At 49.6% G+C, this 20,680-nt stretch overlaps 4 protein-coding genes across 4 annotated transcripts; all 4 read right to left on the bottom strand.

Annotated features, from left to right (window-relative positions):
* Positions 1 to 71: 71 nt before the first annotated feature.
* On the bottom strand, positions 72 to 1,726 carry N7496_008368 (xenobiotic compound monooxygenase, DszA family; the record flags this gene model as incomplete). The annotated part of the gene is made up of 4 exons (XM_056701287.1): positions 72 to 987; positions 1,058 to 1,305; positions 1,367 to 1,555; positions 1,604 to 1,726. 4 exons carry the CDS (start codon positions 1,724 to 1,726, stop codon positions 72 to 74), a joined length of 1,476 nt encoding a protein of 491 aa, XP_056553350.1.
* A 916-nt stretch (positions 1,727 to 2,642) lies between these two features.
* On the bottom strand, positions 2,643 to 4,111 carry N7496_008367 (putative MFS transporter Seo1; the record flags this gene model as incomplete). The annotated part of the gene is made up of 3 exons (XM_056701286.1): positions 2,643 to 3,556; positions 3,606 to 3,890; positions 3,952 to 4,111. 3 exons carry the CDS (start codon positions 4,109 to 4,111, stop codon positions 2,643 to 2,645), a joined length of 1,359 nt encoding a protein of 452 aa, XP_056553349.1.
* A 591-nt stretch (positions 4,112 to 4,702) lies between these two features.
* On the bottom strand, positions 4,703 to 7,114 carry N7496_008366 (uncharacterized protein; the record flags this gene model as incomplete). The annotated part of the gene is made up of 2 exons (XM_056701285.1): positions 4,703 to 6,442; positions 6,518 to 7,114. The coding sequence occupies 2 exons, from the start codon at positions 7,112 to 7,114 to the stop codon at positions 4,703 to 4,705; spliced, it is 2,337 nt and encodes a 778-aa protein (XP_056553348.1).
* A 3,496-nt stretch (positions 7,115 to 10,610) lies between these two features.
* N7496_008365 (putative C2H2 transcription factor (Con7)) lies at positions 10,611 to 12,571 on the bottom strand (the record flags this gene model as incomplete). The annotated part of the gene is made up of 3 exons (XM_056701284.1): positions 10,611 to 10,960; positions 11,330 to 11,510; positions 11,780 to 12,571. 3 exons carry the CDS (start codon positions 12,569 to 12,571, stop codon positions 10,611 to 10,613), a joined length of 1,323 nt encoding a protein of 440 aa, XP_056553347.1.
* Positions 12,572 to 20,680: the final 8,109 nt, after the last annotated feature.

The following is a 20,680-nucleotide window of genomic DNA, read 5'->3' as shown; positions in this document are numbered from 1 at the left end:
CATCTAAGATTCTCAGGATGATATGATATTCCTTTTCGTATTACGAACCCGCCATTTCCTTTTGCCATACTCTAGCCTTCCACATATGGCTGCTCCTCTTTATATACATCATAGTTATATCGACTGCCCTCGTGGTCATCCCGGAGCTCCTTCTGGCCCTTGCCATAAACCTTCTCACGAGCAGTGAGAGGCTCGTCCGTCTCAGATGGCAATTCCGGGTACAGACCCCGTTTTCTCAGCTCAGGAATGACAAGGTCAATCAGATCCTCAAAAGTGCCCGGCGTGGTCACATAGCCAATATTGAAACCATCCAGATCAGCCTCCCGAATCCACCGCTCCATCTCATCCGCAACGGTAGTCGGACTACCAATGGCCACTGGTCCAAGACCACCGATAGCAGCTTTCTCAGCGACTACACGGGGTGTCCACTTCGGGACGTCCTTGCTAGTCTTGAGCAACGAGTCAAGAAGACTAGTCACTTTGCCCGCTTCGAGCGAATCCGCCTCCGTGATCTCCTGATCCAGAGGGATCTTTGAGATATCAATGCCTGTCCAGCCACTGAAAAGTACCAAGCCACCAATGACTGACGCGTATTTCTTTAGCTCTTCGTATTTCTCCCATGCTTCCTCGTCGGTTCGTCCCACGATCGGCGTAAAAGTGCCAAAGAACTTGATTGACTGCGGATCCCGACCGTTTGCTGCAGCCAGCTCCCTAATCTTCTGCACTTTAGGGCGAAGCACCTCTGGGGAATGGGAAGATACAAAGATTGCTTCGGCGTGAGTCGAAGCGAAGGCCGAGCCAGCTGGCGACGTACCAGCTTGGAACAAGAATGGCGTTCTCTGCGGCGATGGGTCGACGATGTGGCGCGTGCTCAGGGAGTAAAACTTTCCCTTGTGATTAATCTCGCGAACCTTGTCGGGGTTTATGTATGAGTCTGTCTCGGGGTCTGGCGAAAGTGCATCCGAGGCCCAGGAGCCATTCCAAAGCCTGGTTGTGGAAAAAGACAGTTAGCCTCAGCCTTTGATCCTGCCCGTCATCAGGAGGGAATTCTGCGTACTTATATAGGACCCGCAGATACTCATCTGCTTGGGCATATCGCTGGTCATGCTCAATGGGACTATCAATTCCAATGGCTTTGAAGGCAGCCTTCTTGTATGAAGTAACAATGTTCCAGCCTATACGGCCATTCGTCAAGTGATCCAGTGTAGAAAAGCGCTTTGCGAGTAGGAAAGGCTGCTCAAAGGAAGTCGAAGCGGTGATGCCGAAGGCAAGGTTCTTGGTCACAGCAGCCATGGCAGTGATGGGCTTTATGAAATAGTGTCAGTCATTACGCTCACGGGCGATCATGTCGTCTGCTGCTACTTACAATAGTTGGGTCCGTGACCGGCCACTGAGCTGCTCGGCGAATACACTCATCCAGTTTACCCTCGTAGGTATCATGGCCTCCCGTAGTATCCGCCAGAAACAATGCATTAATGCCACCGCGCTCCAACAACTTGGCGAGTTCGATCCAATATTCGAGTTTGCGTTTGGTTGCCGACTTGTCTTTGGGGTTCTGCAACTGTCAGCATCTACTCTATTATGCATGGGAATCGGAGACTACCTTCCACTGCCCAGGAGACAAATGTCCCACTGTGGACATATCAAAAGCATTGATCAAGATCTGTTTTTTGCTGCTGCCATTGGCGGAGCCATTCTGGCGATTGGCTGCACTTGCATCGCCCATAGCGTGTAGAATTCACAACCAGATCACTTGGTCAGTTCCAGACTCTGATTTAGCTATACAATAATGTAGGAGTTCCCCAGTAGGCCTGTATAGATAAAGAAGTGATTTTGAACAGCTCGGAGAGAAGTCCTGTGGTGATCCCCGCACCTCCCAAGACAGCTTTTGGCCATTTCACGCATCTCTCACGCCATCAATTCTGACAATGACTGTCGGAAACCCTCCGAGATATTGATGTAAATAGGGACTCCAATCGGAGGGTTTATTATCTCTAGCAAGCTGATATACAGTATTCGCCATCATCCCCACAAAAAGCGCAAAATATGGCCGGCAGCCAAGGCACGGTTGTGTTTGAGCCAAGGTTATGGAACCCGTATCTCTCTCGGCATTTCATAGTGCAAGCAATAGTAATTTGTTAATGGATGATGTCCTTCGAATGCCAATATGTTTCGTGAGGGGTTGAACCCAAGTGCGGGCAGAAATCATGTCGCCATCAAAGTTGATATGACGTGACGCTTTCCCTGCTCAACAGAGTCAATTTGACTCGGGCGAGTAGGGCTGAGTAACATTATGAATCGAGCTGAATTATACATAGTTTATCGTGAAAGTGAAGAATGAGCCTTCGCTATAGCTATGTTACCAATGTCCAATGTTAGACTCGAGTAGAGGAAGGCTAGACTTTGACTATTTGCTAGTAGCTAGGCCACACTACATGATTCACCCGTAGCTATGAAAAGATAGACAGACCATTGCTAAAGCTTATGGTCATGTTTTCCGATAACATTGGTCTCTTGTGGTCCAGACTCCAGGTTGCTTGAATCATCTGCAGTGTCTGACCCAGAGATACTGCCACCTCCGGCCTTTGCCCTCCTAGAATAACGTTAGCATTCATGTGAGATAAGTGTAGTTGATCAAGTACTCACTCCTCTCTTTTGATGAAAAATTGAACAATATGCGACAGCACAATCAGACAGATCGCATTCGCAAGAACAAACGAGTACCCCTTCGTAAATCGAGGACCCTCAACTGTCTTGAACACGAGCAAAGGCGTCCAACAAGTCGTTGACTGCGCCACAGTATTGACAATAATAAGCGTCAGAGACCGTTCTACCGGCGAATAGCGCATCTGACTATTGATCCACCCGTACAAGACACTCGACATGGCGACCGCGGAGTAAGTCGTCAAGAAAGCGAACCAGAGCGCTGACTCGGGGACTTTCCAGATGACCAGGATTGTAAGGCCGATGATATTCCAAAGATGAGAGACAGTGATTGCCCAAGCGGGTCCAAGTATCAAATCCGAGGCGAAGCACACGAACAGCGTGTAGAAGATACCCAGAGCTGGAGAAATGGCAGCGAGTTCGTTGAGTCGGCTTGTGGAGAATCGCTTCAGGCTTTTAAGCCATAGCAGATAGCCGCCGGACGAAGTATTGATACAAGCATTCCAAAAGAAGATATCCACCCACAGCAAGGCCCAAAATTTCCAGTTGCGACCGACCTTGATGAAAGTGCGCCATGTGAGCGGTTCCTCCTTGATGGTGTGAGATGCGCGCTCCAGACGTGCCTTGGCGAGTTGGACGTCCTTCTCCTTGAGAATGAGTTTATTCGGCTTGTCCGGTGTCCCTGGGAGAATGAAGTAACCCAATATGGCGACGGGAATGGTGATGATAGCACATATAATGTACATCCATCTCCAACCCGCAAGTCCGTTAACGCCGTCCAGACGGCTTGATGCTCCAGCTTGAATCAGGCTTGCAGTTAAAGTACCCAGTGTGAGACCGACGTAGAAACATCCCCCACGGCGGGCGATTTCATCGCTTCGATACCACGACCCTGCAATAGGTTAGAGGCTTAGAATTGACAAGTTGAGAATCGCTCTTACCGAAGATATAGTGCATTCCTGGGAAGAAAGCCGCTTCAAACCATCCAACCAAAAAGCGATACGCAGCTAACTCGGCAAATGAAGTAGCACGATACTGAACCAGTGTGAAAATACCCCATGCAACATCCATGAACGGGATAATCCACGACATTGGCAGCTTGGTAAACAGATATGCAAAGGGTAATTGACCGAGCACAGCACCAATAGTGTACATGGTCTGAAGCTGGACGAGCTCATTTCCATGGAATCCGAGGTCTTCTTTCAGACCAGAAACGTAGGCATTATCTGTCGTATCACAATCAGCTTTGAGTTTATGTCCACAGACCATCGATCTATAGATCCATACTGATATTCGCCTGGTCAATATACTTTGTCCAATATGCCAGGAATGCATAAGGGACAATCAACAAGTCCAGCTTGAGGATGAGTCGCCTTTCTTCTTTGGTATCGCTCTCTGCAAACCACTGTAGCTGCCACCATTTTCGAGGTTGTTGGCGAACAGTCATCTTGATCCCGGCCCTTCTTCTTGGGTGAGAAACAAAAGGCAAGCTTGATCAAGTTATACCTTTTAACGGTCGCAAAACTCGGCACTCGTATCTATTTACTCCATCCCGCCTACTTGACCTGCAAGATGTCACTGCACAAGGCAATGGCGTGACGAAACCAAGGAAGAAAATCGGCCAAACACCGAAGTCTCTCAAATGCGCCTCTAGCAAAATCAAGAAGGAATATCTTCCGAGATAAGCAAATAAGGTTGTTTGTATTGCATGTCATGCTGCAGTCTTTATGCGCACGCCAGGGCTTCCGTGTTCCAGGCGTGGTGGCCAAGGGATATGTCAGAAAGTGGAGCGAAGACGTGCGCAAAAACAGTCTTCGCCTAGTTAGTTTGGTCTCGTGGTGATGAACTTGGGGTCAATATTTGAACTAATTGTGTCATCCGAGGGGGTTCCAAGTCTAACGCGAAGGCCAACTCGGCTGTTTACTTGTAAAAATGCAGGACGCCAGAAAAATTAAATGGGTGGTGATGTACATTATAATACAAGGTGATCAAGGGCCACTTAAGGGCTCCATATTCACAGAAGGAACGCTTGAGAATCTCAAGTCTCACGTTCTTGCTTCACGTTGTCCGAGGAAGTTGGCTCTTGAACCTCCTCCGACTTGTCTGCCTTGCGGCCCTTGCGATCAGAAGCTTCATCGGCAATATCCAACTGTCGCTCCCTGAACGCGTTCTTCTGCTCAATACTAGGATAAACAGACAAATTGCCGAACTTCTTGACAGTCTCTTTGTCAGAGTACGTTCTCAAAAGTTTCGACTCTGACTGCAGGCCCTTACGGTCACCCTTCGGGACGAAAGGAGCATACTCCGCCTTCAATGTCTCGTCAATCACGGTACGGACTCGAGCCATCACCTTCACAGCCAGAGAGCCAGAGATATTGCCAGAGCCGTTCTTCAACGTGCCCCAGCGGCTGCTCCGACCGGGCTTGCCGTTTTGCAGGGCCTCGTGGAGCTGGAGAACCTGGGAACGCAAAGCGGTGATAGCAGCAAGATGCAAATCTGCCTGCAGTCTCTTACCTAAGGCCTTCAAGTCGGTGATCTTGCTGCGCTCTTCCTTGGGCAAACCTCTCAGATTCAGGAGGACATGCGGAGCTTGGGAGAGAGCCTGGACCAATTCCAGGTATGACTCGAGGACTCGTGGGTCGGGCAGGACGAGGGCTTTGTGCATGGTGTCGAGGAGTTCGTTTGCATGCAGGAGCACGGAAGCGTTGTTGCGGTCACGGCGACAGCAGGCCATGGCAAGATGGAACAGCTTCTCATTCGCGTTGCCAGAGGGCAATGCCTGGTTCTGCAGAACCTGTACAGCCCTCTTACTAGCTCGTCCAGCACGAAGAAGACGTAGATACTGAGCATAGGCGATCGCATCAGGCTCGAAGCGATTTTCAGACTCGACAGTCAAATGGTCCCAGTAGGAATAACCTGCGGCAAATCCCTGGGGCAGTCTATGACAGACATCCTCGATAAAAGTAAGCTCCTTGCTTCCCGGCTGGAGATAAGACAGACCCTCAGTCTTAGGGACGACGGAGTCAAAGATCATGTCGAAATTCTCGATTTCCTCCTCAGCCTCGGCTTCCTCCATATCCTCTTCCATTTCGGGCTCTTCTCGCAAGGGTTGGTTGTTCTCATCCACGAACGGCACGTCCTCAGCGGGCTGGGACACAAGCTCCTGCGATCTCCGCAAAAACGCCAAGCGGAACAATGTGAATCGAGAACATTTTGTTGTCTCAGCTGGCTGCTTGGCAAAGATTGGGATACCCATCGTTTGGTGGTAGAGCGCGAGAACATCGTAATAATCTCTCTCGCGGGCACCCTCCAGCAGCAGACTGGCCATGGCGTTCACAACATGGTTGTCAATCTGCAGCTGGTCTTTCGTCCATCGGTATAGAACGTCCGCCCAAATCCTCTTACCCTCCATGACCATTTGGTCTTTACGTTCGACAATCTTGTCCGTTTCATGAGGACTAAGTTTGTCAATGTCATGACGCGCCGCGTATTGAAGAGCACCTAGAATGATGGTATAGGTCCTCATATCAGGTGCTTGCGGGCCCTCTTCCGGGAGGTCTCCAGCAATGCGCCATAGCGATTCCATATCATTGTGACGATCGCAGACTGAGAGCATGGCATTGGTGTGGATGATGCTGGGCTCGACCTCGGAGTTCTTAATCGACTTGTAAATAGACTCGGCCATCTTGACGTTGGCGGTAGATTTCGGAGCGTCGGCGAGACCCTTGAGCATAAGCGTATATGTTACGGAGGTAGGCATGCGGCCTCGTTTTTTCATCTATCCAGTAAAACCTGTCAGCAAACACAAGTCTCTTCCAAAAGCAAACTCCAGTCTGATAGCTCAAACACTCACGTCATTATAGAATTTAAAAGCCACTTGTGGGAACCCCCGCTGCATGCAGTAGCTAAGAAGATGATTCCAAGCGACATCACATCTCTTGCCCTCCTTCTGTGCCTGGCGAACCAGAGCTGCCGCCATGGCTGGATCACCACTCCGCAGAATGCGCGCAACCCGATCCGCCAGATCACGGGGGTCCTCCAGCCATTTCAGCTCCATATTGATCGTCTTGCGATTGAAACTAGCTCCACGAATCTCATCATTTATCTCGCCATCCGCCGCGTTAGACCCGGTAGCGATTGCCATCAACGCGCGCTCTTCCTGTTTGCGCATCTCCGTGTCGACGACGGGCTTGTCGCCGCGTTGTTTGCGACCCCTATTCGCACCATTGCGGGTGAATCTCGCGGGTCTCTCGGAAACTTCGCTGGAGGGCTCGGGATCGTTATCGATGGGGGTTTCTTCAAGGGCGTCGTTCGCGTTCGAGTATGATCGCTGAGCTGAAAGCCGGGACCGCAGTTGACCAGCTTGAGCACCGGTGGCAGCGAGTCGTTGCCGAACGATTCCACTGCGCAGAACCCTACTCAGCGCTGACCCAGGAATCTGAAACGACATGACCAAATCCTTTTAAACCAAAAATAAAAGGCAGGATAAGCGGTCAGACTCGATGCTATTTTTTCGATCACGTCGCGCGGAGTCCGCAGCAATTTCTCGGAGATGGAGCTTGCGCTAACCCAGATCTGGCTAGTCATTTTACCCTTATCATTCAGGCAGCCTGCGGACAGGGAAACACTGCCTGAGGCCAGCAACCACATGGCCCGGCAGCACTAAGCCTCAAATAGTTTGGCGTGGTGATGGAGCTGCGGGCCGCTAGAGCATATTTCTATCGCATCCTTACAGGGAACCCGTAAGTACATACACTCCGTACTAGTTCCCGAGGACCTCAACTTCGGTACGCCATCGCCCGGTTCCAGATCTGCATTAGTCCCAGGACTAGGGTCCTGCATCCTGCACACAGTTGGCCGTGCACATGGCTAAGTCTTAATGTGCTGTTAAATGCAGGGCCTCGAGATGATCAACATCTTTCCTGTTTGATGCTAGTGCTTTTCTCGATTTGGTACTCTGTGCTTACGGAGACAAGAATTTGACAGTTCTTCCAATGCGTGTTTCGCTTGATTATTTTCCGTCTTATACATTTCACAAGCAATATCTATCTCCCATCCAATATTACAATGCTGCTAAAGCAGACCCTTGTAGATCAAAATGATAACCGGCAGTCAATGTGATATACTAGAAATACGAGAGACCTCATGATACCTGCTTACTCTTCCGCAGATCCCGAAACACGGCTCCCACATAAGACATACTAACCAGAAAAGTATAGTACAAAACACCAGCTTCCAAACAGACTGAAACAAAGTCACAAACCACCTGCCCGAGACATAAAACACAAGTTCTTCCATACCTCAGCATTTAAACACTCATCTTCTCTTACAGGCACGCCCTAGACACCCTATCAAACCCAGCAATGATTACGAATCAAACTCAAAACAAGCCCAGCGAGTCAGACACCGATATAAAACAGCCCTAGTGGTTTGATCTGCAGGGTACACACTTCAGCCCACGTGGTGGTCGGAACCACTAACCCTAATCAAGTAGCAGTTCGACCAGACCATGCAGGGATCCGAGGGCTCAGCCACGGTGTGATACAGTGCAGGGGACCCTGAATCATACGATCACGCTAGTACTGCCTAGCGAGTCATATTGATGTACGTTTGTATACTTTCTGATTTAAGTACGGGTCTAAACGTCCTGGGAAACATCAGTATTGCTGAGATACATACGGAGCTACCACGGAGAATAATCTTTGGATGACTTCTGAAGAGTATGTAGACAATAAAAAGCCTTCCTATTACATCGTTCTTCACTTTATTCCTCCTTCTTGGCTCCCTCTAACCCCCCGAGCCATCCGATCACACCCCAAACAACCCAGACTATACCCGTGCAGCCCCAATCAAAATCAAAAGCAAATCCCAAGCACAGAAAATCCCCCCAAAAAAGCAATCATACCCTTACCACAGCAGTGACAGCACACCCAGGCTGTCAGCACCTTCAAGTAACTAACTTGACGTACCGTCCAGTCCACCCTACGCCCTACCACACTAACCTCAGCCACCCCGTCACACACCTCCTACCACCCCCAAGTCCCAACAGAAGCAAAAAAAAAACCAGCCCAGCCCAGCCCAGCCCAGCCACTAACACACCCACACCACAGCCAAGGAACGGCAATCCAAACCGAAACCCAAAACGCAGTGGAGCACGCCAGCGCGGGCCCTAAAAAAATGGCTATAAGACGCTAAGGGCTAACGGCTAAGCTAACCAAGTTATGTAAGTACAGCATGTACCAAACTAAAATATTCTCCGAATCTCCGGGATTTGAACATTCCCTAGCTTGGCGGGAGTTCGGGGGACCCCCTAATTAACCTTAATTACTAGCTCAAAATTACACAAGCCCGCCGTCTGACGGGGGTTCTGGTACACGCTACTTCACTAGCTAGTACTGTACCTAACTAGCCAGGGCCACAGTGGCGATATTTTTTTTCTAGATTGTGGGAACTGGACGGGTGACGTCTGTGGGGGGTTGTGGCGGGTTTATTGTGTGTGGATTTAGGTTCTTGTTTAGCGTGGATTTTACTTAAAATCTGTCTAACATGTACTTTGCTACAGTGAGGTGGTGGGTAGCCTTATAATAGGCACACCCCTTCTCTGACACAACAACGAAATAGTCCACTCCTCTTCTAACTCGCCAAATCAAGTACAGCACACTACACATTCCATACTCGATGACTCGACAGCCAAAAGAACAAGATACAAATCGACATAATGCACAATACATTCTAGGCCCACAGCCCAGCACGGTATAATGTACGTTAAGTAAAATAGAATCAACTCAAGGAAAAGGTTGTAAAAAGGAAAAAGAGAGAAAAAAATGTGCAAATAAAAAAAAACACCATCCGCAAAAAGCAAGATTCCACACACAGCAAAAAGAGACATAGACAAAAGACGCAAAAGACGACAGAAAACAACAAACCCCCCATAAGAAAAAAAGGATAAACGTGAAGCGTACAAAGAGGCATTCATGCAAAAACAATAAGACGTGATCCAAATAATCCAAATCTCCCGAAGAACGGGGGATTTCGATTCATTCACCCATTCCAGGTCAGGTCCAGGCCCAGGAGCTAGGGAAACATAGGGCGGGATCAGCAGAGCAATGGCTAGGCTGGAAAATAATTCCCAGGTCCGCAAAACAAAGACAAAACCAAAGAATAGCACACTCTTTCTTTCAGACAGAAAAGAGGTGGAATTTCTGCTCTAGATAGTTCCCCTCAACAAAAGCCGTCACGCATAACTCTAATACAAGAGAGGAAAGGGGGAGAGGAAAATCGGAACTTGGGGACTCAAAAACTCGAAATTCAGTCCTGTTCACAAGAAACAAGGATAGACCAGCGAGGAGGACAGGAAATGTCGAAAAAGCCACTCTTGAAACTGTATGGAATTAAAGCCACAAGAGGATGGTATCATGAGTTAAGAGAAAAAGAAACATCGGACCACACGTAATGGGTTTGATATCCGGAAAGACACAAAAAAAACAATCCGGCGACGACATGACATGAGTCAGGCAATGGGATATCGTGATTAAGAAAAAAAAGGAAGACACAGAGCGGAGCATAGCAGAGCAGAGAGCAGCAGTACAGTTGAACTGGAAAAAAAAATTCGAGGCAGCCACACAACAAGCAAGGAGATGGATGGGATGCAGGTTTTCGGTCCAGCGTTGGAGTGGAGGGAAGTCATGAAGCATGGCTAGACACGGGCGAATTATGTAAAAGAATTATTGCGGGTAGCTGGGCGAGTGCGTCTCTGAAGTAGCCGTAGCGAAGAGTAATCAGCCGATCGATTCTTTGCGAGAGAGAAGATGGATGATGACAATGGCGAGATGACCGAAAGGGAGAAAGACAAAGATCCAATCCAGTAGAAAGGATAGAAGGATCGGTCGTTGGCAGAGAAAACACAAGGTGGCGACGCTGGCTTGCTTTTTTGCTTTTTGTTTTGTTTACTCACGTTGCTGGTACACGGGACCGCTCTGGTAAGGGGAGTGAGGGTAGTTGGGAGGGTACCCCATCTGTCCGTTGCTCTGATAAACCATACCACCACCAGGGCCGCCATATTGGTTGGGAACCTGGCCATCGGCAGGCTGGTAGCCGATGGGAGGCAACTGAGGGCGAACGCCGCTGGCGTAAGCGGGAGGCTGGCCACCTTGAGAGGGGTCAGAGGATCCGGGGGCATCGACTTGACCGGCCTGGGCGGCCTGGGCAGCAGCTCGCTCACGTTCTTCAGCAGCCTTGCGCTGAGATTCTTCCTCCTTTTTGCGGGCCTTCCATTCCTTGCGGATCTCCTTGAACTCTATAAAGGACAAAAGTCAGTATGTGGGTGACGACAAAGATAGAAGAAAAACTTCAAGAAGGGTTCAAGGTAAGGTGGGATAGGGAGGTGATATGGGCAGGGTCGACAACGAGGTACGGTGCGAAGAAAGTGTCCCGCTAGTGTGGAAGGGATAAGTAGTCAAGCTTAGACAAGCTTAACCTCCACGCCGTCGGCCACGCTACTGCGGCCCCGCGAAATCTAGTGTAACTCACTAGCGCGTAGCTGCCGGCGCTAACCCAATCTAGCCATTTGCGACAAGACTTCGAGATCGCGCGGCCCTCGGACAACTCGCCGACGGCGCGAAAACAAAAACACGGGGAAGCAGAGAAAAGAAAGTATTGTGCTCACCTTCGGGGGTGCGTTTAGCACCGTGCGACTGCATCGTCACGTGTGCATTCAAGTGGTTGAGTGTACCGTACGCCTTCTCGCAACCGTTCCATCCACACTTGTACATGCGCTCGATTTCCTCGTACCGACGACGGGGGCGCTTATGCTGTTGAGCACCGGGAATAGGGACGAAGGAGTAGACCTGTATAAGCGCACAAAAAACGCGTTAGCGACAACCAATTCCGCAGGGAGCGACCAAACCAGCAGAATCTCAATTGCAGCCCAAAAAAGCACAGGCGCTGTTTTTTTTTTTCGACGATCCCTGGGGAGAAAGAAAGTGGCGAGTTTCGACGACTTTCAGGAGGCGAGTTGCGTAAAACCCAGAGCGCGTCCCAAAGACCACGGCAATGAAAGATACAGATAAGGCCCGGAAAATTTCCCCCCAGGAGATCATCAGAAAAGAAAACATACCTGGCCAGGGCGCGGGCCTGCGGTCGCAGCAGGGGAGGCGGAACCAACCGTAGTAGCAGCCGGGGAGGCATAAGGTCCCGGCAGACCGTGATGTTGTTGTCCATAACTATGCGGCCAGTCCGGGCGCGCGTACATCTGGTGAGGAGGAGGCGGGTGACCCTGGTATTGAGCCATGTCGTGACCCTGAGGCTGGTGCTGGTAAGGAGAATAAGGAGGAGGGTAGGTGGGGCTGTTGGCCGGGAGCGAGGGATCTAAAGGGACAGCCGGGTCAGAGGTGAAGTTGGAGGAGGAGGAGGGAGGTAAAGAAGCAAGAGCGGGATCGAGGTCAGGGCTGCGTGGAATTGCGGCAGGATCCGACGTGGGAGGATGCATAGGAGAATCAGAAGACAAGGAAGAGGTGGGCAGGAACGGACTTGTTGCTTGAGCCATGCTGGGCGCACCACCGGGTTGGGAGTTAGGAGCGTAGGATTGAGGTGGGCGCGGCAGGTAGTCCTGGTGGTATGCAGGCGAACGAGCAGGCGGTGGGTTCAGGCCGTACTCGGGTTGGGGAGTGTTGCTGGAAGAAATGGCGGGTCGGGCCTCGGGCTGCGGCGTGTACTGCGGGTTGGGGCGTACTTCGGGTTGCGGGGTGTGAGTGTAGTGAGTAGCGGCGGCGGCGGCAGCAGCAGCAGCAGCAGAATTCTGGTCTGCAAGATGTTCAGGATGATCAGAATGGCTGTCGTGGGAAGATGGTTGTGATGATGGTGGGTGGTGCGAACCTGACTGTGCGTACTCGGAGGTGGGTCGGTCCATATAAAAGTCGGGGATGCGGCGCGCGCAGGAGAGTTTTTTTTTTTTTGCCTTCCGATCCGGATTGGGGAGGGGAGGGGAAAGATTTCCAGGGGGGAGGAAAGGAAAAGGAATTGAATTTAATTTTCAAAATTCCCGTGTATTTTATTTTTCACCTGCAGACGCGTTGGCCACAGCGTCAGCGCGGGAATTGGGGGAGGGGGGAAAGTAAAGAGAAGTCGAGACAGCACGGGGAAATTGACGGGGCACGTTGCACGCAAGGGACCAAAGAGACTAGACTCGCCACGTTGGAAATCGTGGCTTGCCCTACTCCACGAGATACTTTTGAGATCTTGACTTACACTGATAGGAAAAAAAAAGAACCCAAGAGTCTGCAGATCCTAGTCTTTGTGGAGATCAGGAAGAGTAGAGACGATCGACGCGTTATCTCCAAGCGCGTGTAGAGCGAGAGAAGAGGGTTTAGTTCGACGGTTCGATGGCTTGCAGGGGGGGGGGAGGAGCGAAAAAGAAACAAGCAGGCGGCACGGAAAAACCAAAAGTAAGAACGAGACCGATCTCAAGAGTGAAAGAGAAAAGAAAGTGATAGAGAGAAGATCGAGGATTGGAGGTTTAAGGACGGAGGATAGCTCGAACAACGTCTCTTTTCTTCCTAGTCGTACCAGGAAAATAAGGTCCGGGAAATAAAGAAAACCAAAAGATAGTTTCAGAGCGGGTTAGCAGCAAGCTAGTTAAAAGGGTTAAGGCAGGCACTCAAAAAGGCCGAGAGTCGACGATTCGGCAGGACGTCCCTCGTGGGATCCGAGGGATACGGTGGGGAACTGGCCAGTGGAGCTGGTAATTTTGGTCTCTTCCTGTTCTGTCTCTTTCTTACGGGATGATTACGAAAAGTAGCATTTAATATGTTATACGGAGTATACAAAATAGAAAGAATTCAATTGGGATATTATGATAAGCTCGAGTTATGAATTCCATCAAATGCAGAATGCATGAAATCAAATCTATGCATATACCACGATACGAACACATGGACAAAGATAGCACTACTACTACCTCTATGGTTACTTTGATATCCTCTTCTCAATTGGGCATAGTCCTCCTCCAATTCCCTCTGACTCCTCCTCGTCGGAGTCTTAAGGGTTACGGAGTCCTTCCCGGTCGCAGGCAAAATGCGACCCAGCCGCTCGTCAACGAACGACCATTAAATGCCAAAAGCCAATCATCATAAAATAAAATATTCATGCTTGGTTGAAATCACGAAATGCACACATGATAATAGTAATAAACGATCGCAATCATATTCATAAATTACTATACCATAACGAATTCTCATTATCATATCCCCCCTCTTACCTATCCATATCCCATCAGATTTATTTTGTATTTTTTTATTTTCGATTTTATCCGTAATATAATGTATGATAATAATATTATGTATTATTATTCTATTTTATTTTTTTGTTTTGCTTTCTGAACCGTCGGACCATTCCCTTTTCTACACAATACTCCGAGAACTGGACGACCACGCTGCAATTCTTGGGATTGGCCCCCTTTCCCCTCACAGGGACCGGCTGAAGGGTTCCCATTTTCCCTCGTCCGGCTGATGCGATGTAATTTTCTCTCTCTCATCTCTGACAAAGCGGAACCCACAGAGGAGGAGGGGGAATTTGTGTACGGAAAAGGGGGGGGGGGGGGGAAAGAAAGAGTGGCGATCTGATTTGATCCAGAAAATGTGGCATACATGATATATTTGTCTTTAATGGGATTTTCTCCTCGGAGGAGTTCCATTTCAATTACTACAACATATACTTTTTGTATAGAAAGCCGCAGTGTGCAAAGTATATTTAACGTAGAACTAGAGATGTGGCAGGTCTGTGGATGAGATTAAGCATAGTTACAGGCCACCTTAGTCTCCGTCCAAGACATCTCACTAGTCGTTTATACTCCGTATAGTTAACTTATCCAGTCCACTGTTTTGATAAGTTGAACTCGGGTTAGCTCCTCCCATCCGACTAGTCTACCCGCAACTCGGGCGCGTCTCTGGCGGACGAGTGGTGAACCTAGCGTCTACGCTCCGTGGGTACCAACCAAGATCGCTGTCAAGAGGGCAACGATGGGTAACGGATGGTCCCAGGGGTGGACAAGAAAAAAAGAAAAGAAAAAAAAAAAGGGAAAAAAAAAACAGCATAGTGCCCGTGGGCACCTTGGAGAGAGGGGAAAAGGGCCATGGCCAAGATTGGTGCAAGGCAATGGCGTGCCCGAGGAACCTGGAGGGGCGCGATGGAAGCGAGACCCAAAGAGGATTAGTAGGAACAACCAGGTCCAGCATTGATCCAACGATGATCCAGTGGGATCCAGTGGGATCCAGTAGCAGGCACGGAGTAGCCCCGAGCTACACCGGAAATAGGACTAGTGCAAGCCGGGGGAAAGCAGAAGCGATGGAAACTCGGGAAGACCAGGGCTAAAAGGGAGAAGACTACGGGCTAGCGTGGACGCAATGGCGGGCAGGCCAGTGGACGAGTGGAGAGGCTCCGGTGGGGTTTTTGGTTGATTTGCTCACTCCTTTTGGTTTAGTCGCAAAGTCTGCTCGAGAAACTTTGAAAGCCGGGGCGGCTGCAGCCGGTACCTTCTCTTTCTAGGTATGGGATTCTGGCTAGATGAGCGATTATGCGATATCTCGGAGTACACGGTCTGGGAGATATCGCTTGGGCAGTCACTATTTTGCAAGTTGACATGGTTACATTTCATATTCAAGAATCACTATTAAGAGAAATGTTTTCTAATTGATAATTATCAGCATACTGTAAATATCTATGGAGTATTCTGGGAAACAAGGAATTGTGCTGGCGATAGTATACTTCGTAAAAAACGCACCTCATAGGAGGAAAAAAGCGGTGGTCGGAGATGGGGGGGGGGGGGGGGGGGGGGGCGCCGGAGTACCAGTACAGCTCACAGATGGAGCTTATCCACCATTATTGAGGTACCGGTACCTCCCTCGATTCCGAGATGCCGCGATAGCCAGTGAATTCGCAATCCAGACAAGACGGATAGAAGGGGAAGGTGCTTCACGTTGAGTTTCAATGTCTCTCTGTGTGACATTATCTGGATGATTTTCATTGTCCCCAGTATCTTGAGATATCTACGTTATGCATCTATACAGACTAGGTATACTCCTTGATTATTGTCCCCAATCAGGATCACATCTGATAGACCTAGTCTAACAGTCTAGCGGTAGTCTACTAGTCTAACCGTCCACCAGTCCACCTCGTCCTCCGTAAGCCGCAGTCGAAATAACGGGGGAGAGCAAGATAAATGACTCGGTCGGCTCTCGCGTAACCCTGTGTCACGGACGATACCTCAGGAACGCGTCGGTGGAGCAGAAACAACAACACAAGTCCCCACCGTCCGTGATCGGAGGCTAGCTGGCCCACGAGACACCTCAAGGTCTTTCATGATATGATTCTTATTAACGATCATGCAGTAATTTAGCACTTTTTTTTATTTCTCAGGGACGAAATGGGAAGAACAACCCTGAACGAATACGTTTCCCCTCTTGACGAACGGAGAATTCCGCGACTACGCCCTCGCCCCCTATTTCTTGCATTGAAAAGATGCACGATGAATGGACAGAGAGTCTGGGAGGGGGGGGGGGGGGGGACCTTTCCCCACTGCAATCAATCACTTTTTTCCCTCTTTCCCTGGTCGGATGTTTCCAATTCTAGTCCGTAGAGTGTGTCCTTGATTGATAGAGGTGGTACCGTGGGTTAATTCCCAGCCATACCTTCGTTCATCATACGATATACGATACGACTGGGTGGATTCTGATTTAATGTTTAATTATAGCATTACATTCAAGAAAGACGCCTAAACCTTGCCGAGTTGCTGACCCCCAAAGGGTAAAAGGGGGGGTCGTTGTCGTGCTTTGGTCGGGCCCGTGGAACCGACCGTTCAAGACTGGCGCCAATTGGTCACCGCTGATAATCACGTTTTCATCACCATTCCATTATGTACTTTGAAGTTACTCCAGATTTATCCTTCTCTCCCCCTCAACGGAGTTATCGGCGGCTCTCCGGAGCTTTCACTGAGAAGGGGGCTGGTTACTACTGTACTCAAGCCGCTGCCTTGGCGGATATAGAGGACATCGTCTTAACTATCTATACGCATAAATATAATGTACTCCTATATGCCAAGTATACGGAGACTAGGAGGAATATCCAGATCCATATGCTCCGTCGACCTATGCTTCACTCCTCCTCCCAGCCTTGTATTGTAGAAATGGTCCAAAGTGGAACCCTTGTCCGTTATTCCAGATAGGAAAATAACGGAAATTGAAACCCATCAAAACCTCCATATGCAGAACTGCTGCAAGGCTCCTACCTCGGGATAGAGCTCTTCATCTCTTTCATCTCCGTGGACGGTGATTGGCCCATCAAAACGGCCTGGATATCACCCCCGCGCAGGCGGAACATGTTCATCCACTGCCGGTGAAGGGAAAAAAAACTCTCTCTTCCAGCCAAAAGTAAATAATAGGGGGACCCGGTTTGACACGGAGGGCGCTTACCGATGTTTCTCCACATGCCCGATTCAAACTTTTGCTTTTTATTTCACCACTTTTTCGTGGGGAATTTATATACAATTGAGAGTGTTTGGGGGGAGATCATATCGAGCTTCAATTTGTCCCAAGAAAACACCGCAGGTCTAGATAGACAGAGAGACAAGCTACGGCCGACCTAGCGGGAGCGCTGCTCGGTCGGCAATCTAGACAGGCTCCGCTATCGCGTCCGCGCTGGGTGGGACCTCCGCGGAGAGCTCCGTTGGCCACTGGCTAAGCACGCAAGAACGAGACAAGAGACGGAGATCCAGACTGGGCCAGAGAGAAACCGGAGAGGACGCGCCCGTTTTCTCGTACAATCCATACTGCAATGCGACTGGACTACGGGATATCCGGACTCCTAAGACCCGGGATGATCGATATCAAATTCATATAACACGTCCGCCATTGGACGCCGCAGCCGCAGGTCTCCAGTACGCGGGATACGGAGGTTATGCTAGGCTCTCTCTCACAACTTGGTTCAACTGGGCCTCCCTCAGTCCTGTAACCTCGGACGATCCCTCCGAAGTGGGCTTCCAGCTTGGTCCCCAGTTTTCCATGTCCACGCCATGTCCACCGGCTTACACGCTGGTTGTCGATCGAATCAGCGCAGTGGCGGCGTTGGAAGGGCGATGCTTGGCATGGACGGAATCCATAACTAACTTGTCACTGTAATATCGAAGTCAAATCGGAGGGAGGGCCAAGAACAGGTTGTTTTGGCCGTAATCGCGTTCGCTCAGGCACCTTCCCTGTACTTAGAGATGGTCGTTGTGAGGCGCTTTCCGCGGCTGTGGCTTATTAGTAGAGATGCATACATAAGGGGGAGAGGCAAATTCACAAGGAATTGCTGTTACATTTACGAGGGAAAAAAACACACCACTTTCCAATTATTGATTACAGTGTACATACAGTGTGCCCGGCGAGCACGTGTCAAGGTCATGATATGGACTGGTCGAGGCACGGATATACTCCGGAGAAAGCTTGGATGGAGACGATCACGGTGTTCTCGTTATAGTGGAACGGCCGAGTGGGCACATAAACGAGGTTCTGATTACTACAGTTTGTTATTTGTTATTATCTAGACTGCACGATGCACGTAGATATCGGTACTTCGAACAATTACTTAACGATGGAGTATATACTTAATACAAAGAACATAAGTACCAACTAACCCGTTGGTAGGGTACAAGTCCTAGTTAGTTATTTGATACCCTCTGGACCTTCCTTGCGATGATCCCCCAGGGAAAGAGGAAAAAACAACCGCCTAAGCTGTCAGTACTTTTTTAGTGGGAACTGGGGTTGATCCCTCGGGTACAACAAGACCTGAGCCTCTTGCCGAAGTGTCGTACTCGACGACTACACCCAAGACAGTTAGTAATCTAACTAAGTAATTAACCCATCAGGCCAAATCGGACAGAGACATGCCCCGTGCTCCCAGGGTAAGTCCACTAAACTGACCTCTTTCTCCGTGATCCACTTTATCCAATCTCCGTCCCCACTTTCGGCCTGTCCACATTCACACTGGAACTTTTGAGCTTGAGAAAAAAACTTTGGGGGCCATGGCCAGTGCGGACCCGAAAGTTATTGATGGGAATGCTACGCCAGACACGGTAAGTCTTACCCGCCTAATCCTTCGGCAGATCGTGTTAGGCCGCCTCGGAGCAATCGTGACGACTCATGCGCGACTATCCCAGTTGATGATCACGGAGCTCGTCGTTTCCCCCGGAGCCTCGATTCCCTTCCGGGTTTATTTTCCACATACACTGTACGGTACATGCGACATAAAAATTGCGCGGATGCGGAGAGTGGCCCCCCTTTCCCCTCGGTTAGAGGATGGGCAGGAAATGGGCAAGTGACTCCCAGAGTGGAGGCGGGTTAGGTTAGGTTTTGGGGATTTGCATTGGAATACTACTGTATGCAGATGGAAGGGTAAAAAGTATGGAGGAAAGTACCGCGTACTCCGTCATCAATATTGAAGTATATCCAATTAGCGACGTCCAGCAAGAAACAAAACAGGGAAAGAGGGACAAGGGACAAAAAGAAAAGCAAAACGTGCAATAATTGCAGCCACTGGGCTAAGTCCTTTCAGTCAAGGATCCGAATCCCGAGAGACAGGGGGTCACATAAGTCCGGCAAAATTGAATCCTACAGTAGAGAAAGGAGTGCTATGTCGATGATGAAGATGATCTAATAATAATGGATGAATCAAAATATACGGAGTACAAAAGTCCAAGAAACCAGTGGATGATCACCAACTAATTGGTAATCTCCAACTGCTGCCAAGCCCCCCAAATTGTTGGTCTTATCCAATATCAGCCTTGCCAGGTCCAAATCTCCTCTTCCCTTCAGAGCACGCCGTTGGTGGAGTTCCGTCGCGACCATGTGAGATCCCAGCTCGCCATGTCCAGTGTCCACCCGTGCACGGCTGGACCATTGTAGACGCAATTGGATTGAAGGCGAGTTCCAAATAACTTAGCCGATCCAGTACTCGGTACGGTGTCGGCCAGCCCGATCATAATAATAATGCAATGTACAGGATACCATACCTTTCTCGCGATAAGCACAAGCCTGAATGATATTACCCGAACTAGCCTAGCAGGAAGTTATTTTTTCCATGCATATTCTACGGCTGCTCTGTACAGCTAGATAGCGCATCTCGTGCAGTACTCGGCTGTTAGTTAGGAAGGAGTTTAAATGACAACACTTCCAAAGTCAAAAAAGTAAATCTCAGTAGAAGATACGCCGTCACAAAGTCTACTACTACGGTATTGTACATGACAGGGGGAATCTCGTTACGCTACTAGCGCTACCACTAGTGGCAATCCTGGCGCGGGGTCCGCCGGCCATCCTGACGGACTGGCCGTTTGATTCATGCAGGCCTTCACCCTAATGTGCACGCTGACTTTCCGAAAAGCCGGGTGACAAGGATCTGAAAACTGGGAGGGGGAAATTGGGAGAGGCTTAGAGCATGGTGGCCAAATTGCAGTTCTGTTTGGTTGTATTTTGGATCATCTTATATCCGCCCCCTGCCCTTCGGTTCGATGCGTGGCGCGTCGAGAACGAGATCCTATTTATACAGTGTAATACGAATACATCAACGGCGCGTCCTGTATGCAGATGTGCGGACTGGATGTCTTAGCTTGTGGCGGACATGCTGCACGTTGCTGAGTCGGGAACTTTTGGGGCGGAGTGGTTGCAGGAGAAAGAAAAAGCTTTGGAGCCAATGCATACGGGGGTGCCATCCGCTCGGCAGTAGGCACAGATATTTGTTTTCTCCCCTGCTGCTGGACCAAGTACTCTGCATATTCTGTGCGTTGGCGCGTGGACACTCGGCACAATCTTTGGGGAGATCGCCGTTGGAATGCAGAAGGCTCGGTTCGACTCATCTAGTCTCGATGCTGTCAAGTCGTCGACTTGTTTGTGGTCGGTAGTTTTACCTACCTTTATTGGATCCCCTTACGGATGTGACCTGGTTCTTGAGAAATGATGGATGAGTTGTCAATGACATGAACGTACTGATTTAT

This window comes from Penicillium cataractarum (genome assembly GCF_028827025.1).
Source record: "Penicillium cataractarum strain IBT 29864 chromosome Unknown utg000007l, whole genome shotgun sequence".
Taxonomy (NCBI): domain Eukaryota; kingdom Fungi; phylum Ascomycota; class Eurotiomycetes; order Eurotiales; family Aspergillaceae; genus Penicillium; species Penicillium cataractarum.
The sequence above is the reverse complement of the archived record's forward strand: the minus strand, read 5'-3'. Positions and strand labels throughout refer to the sequence as shown.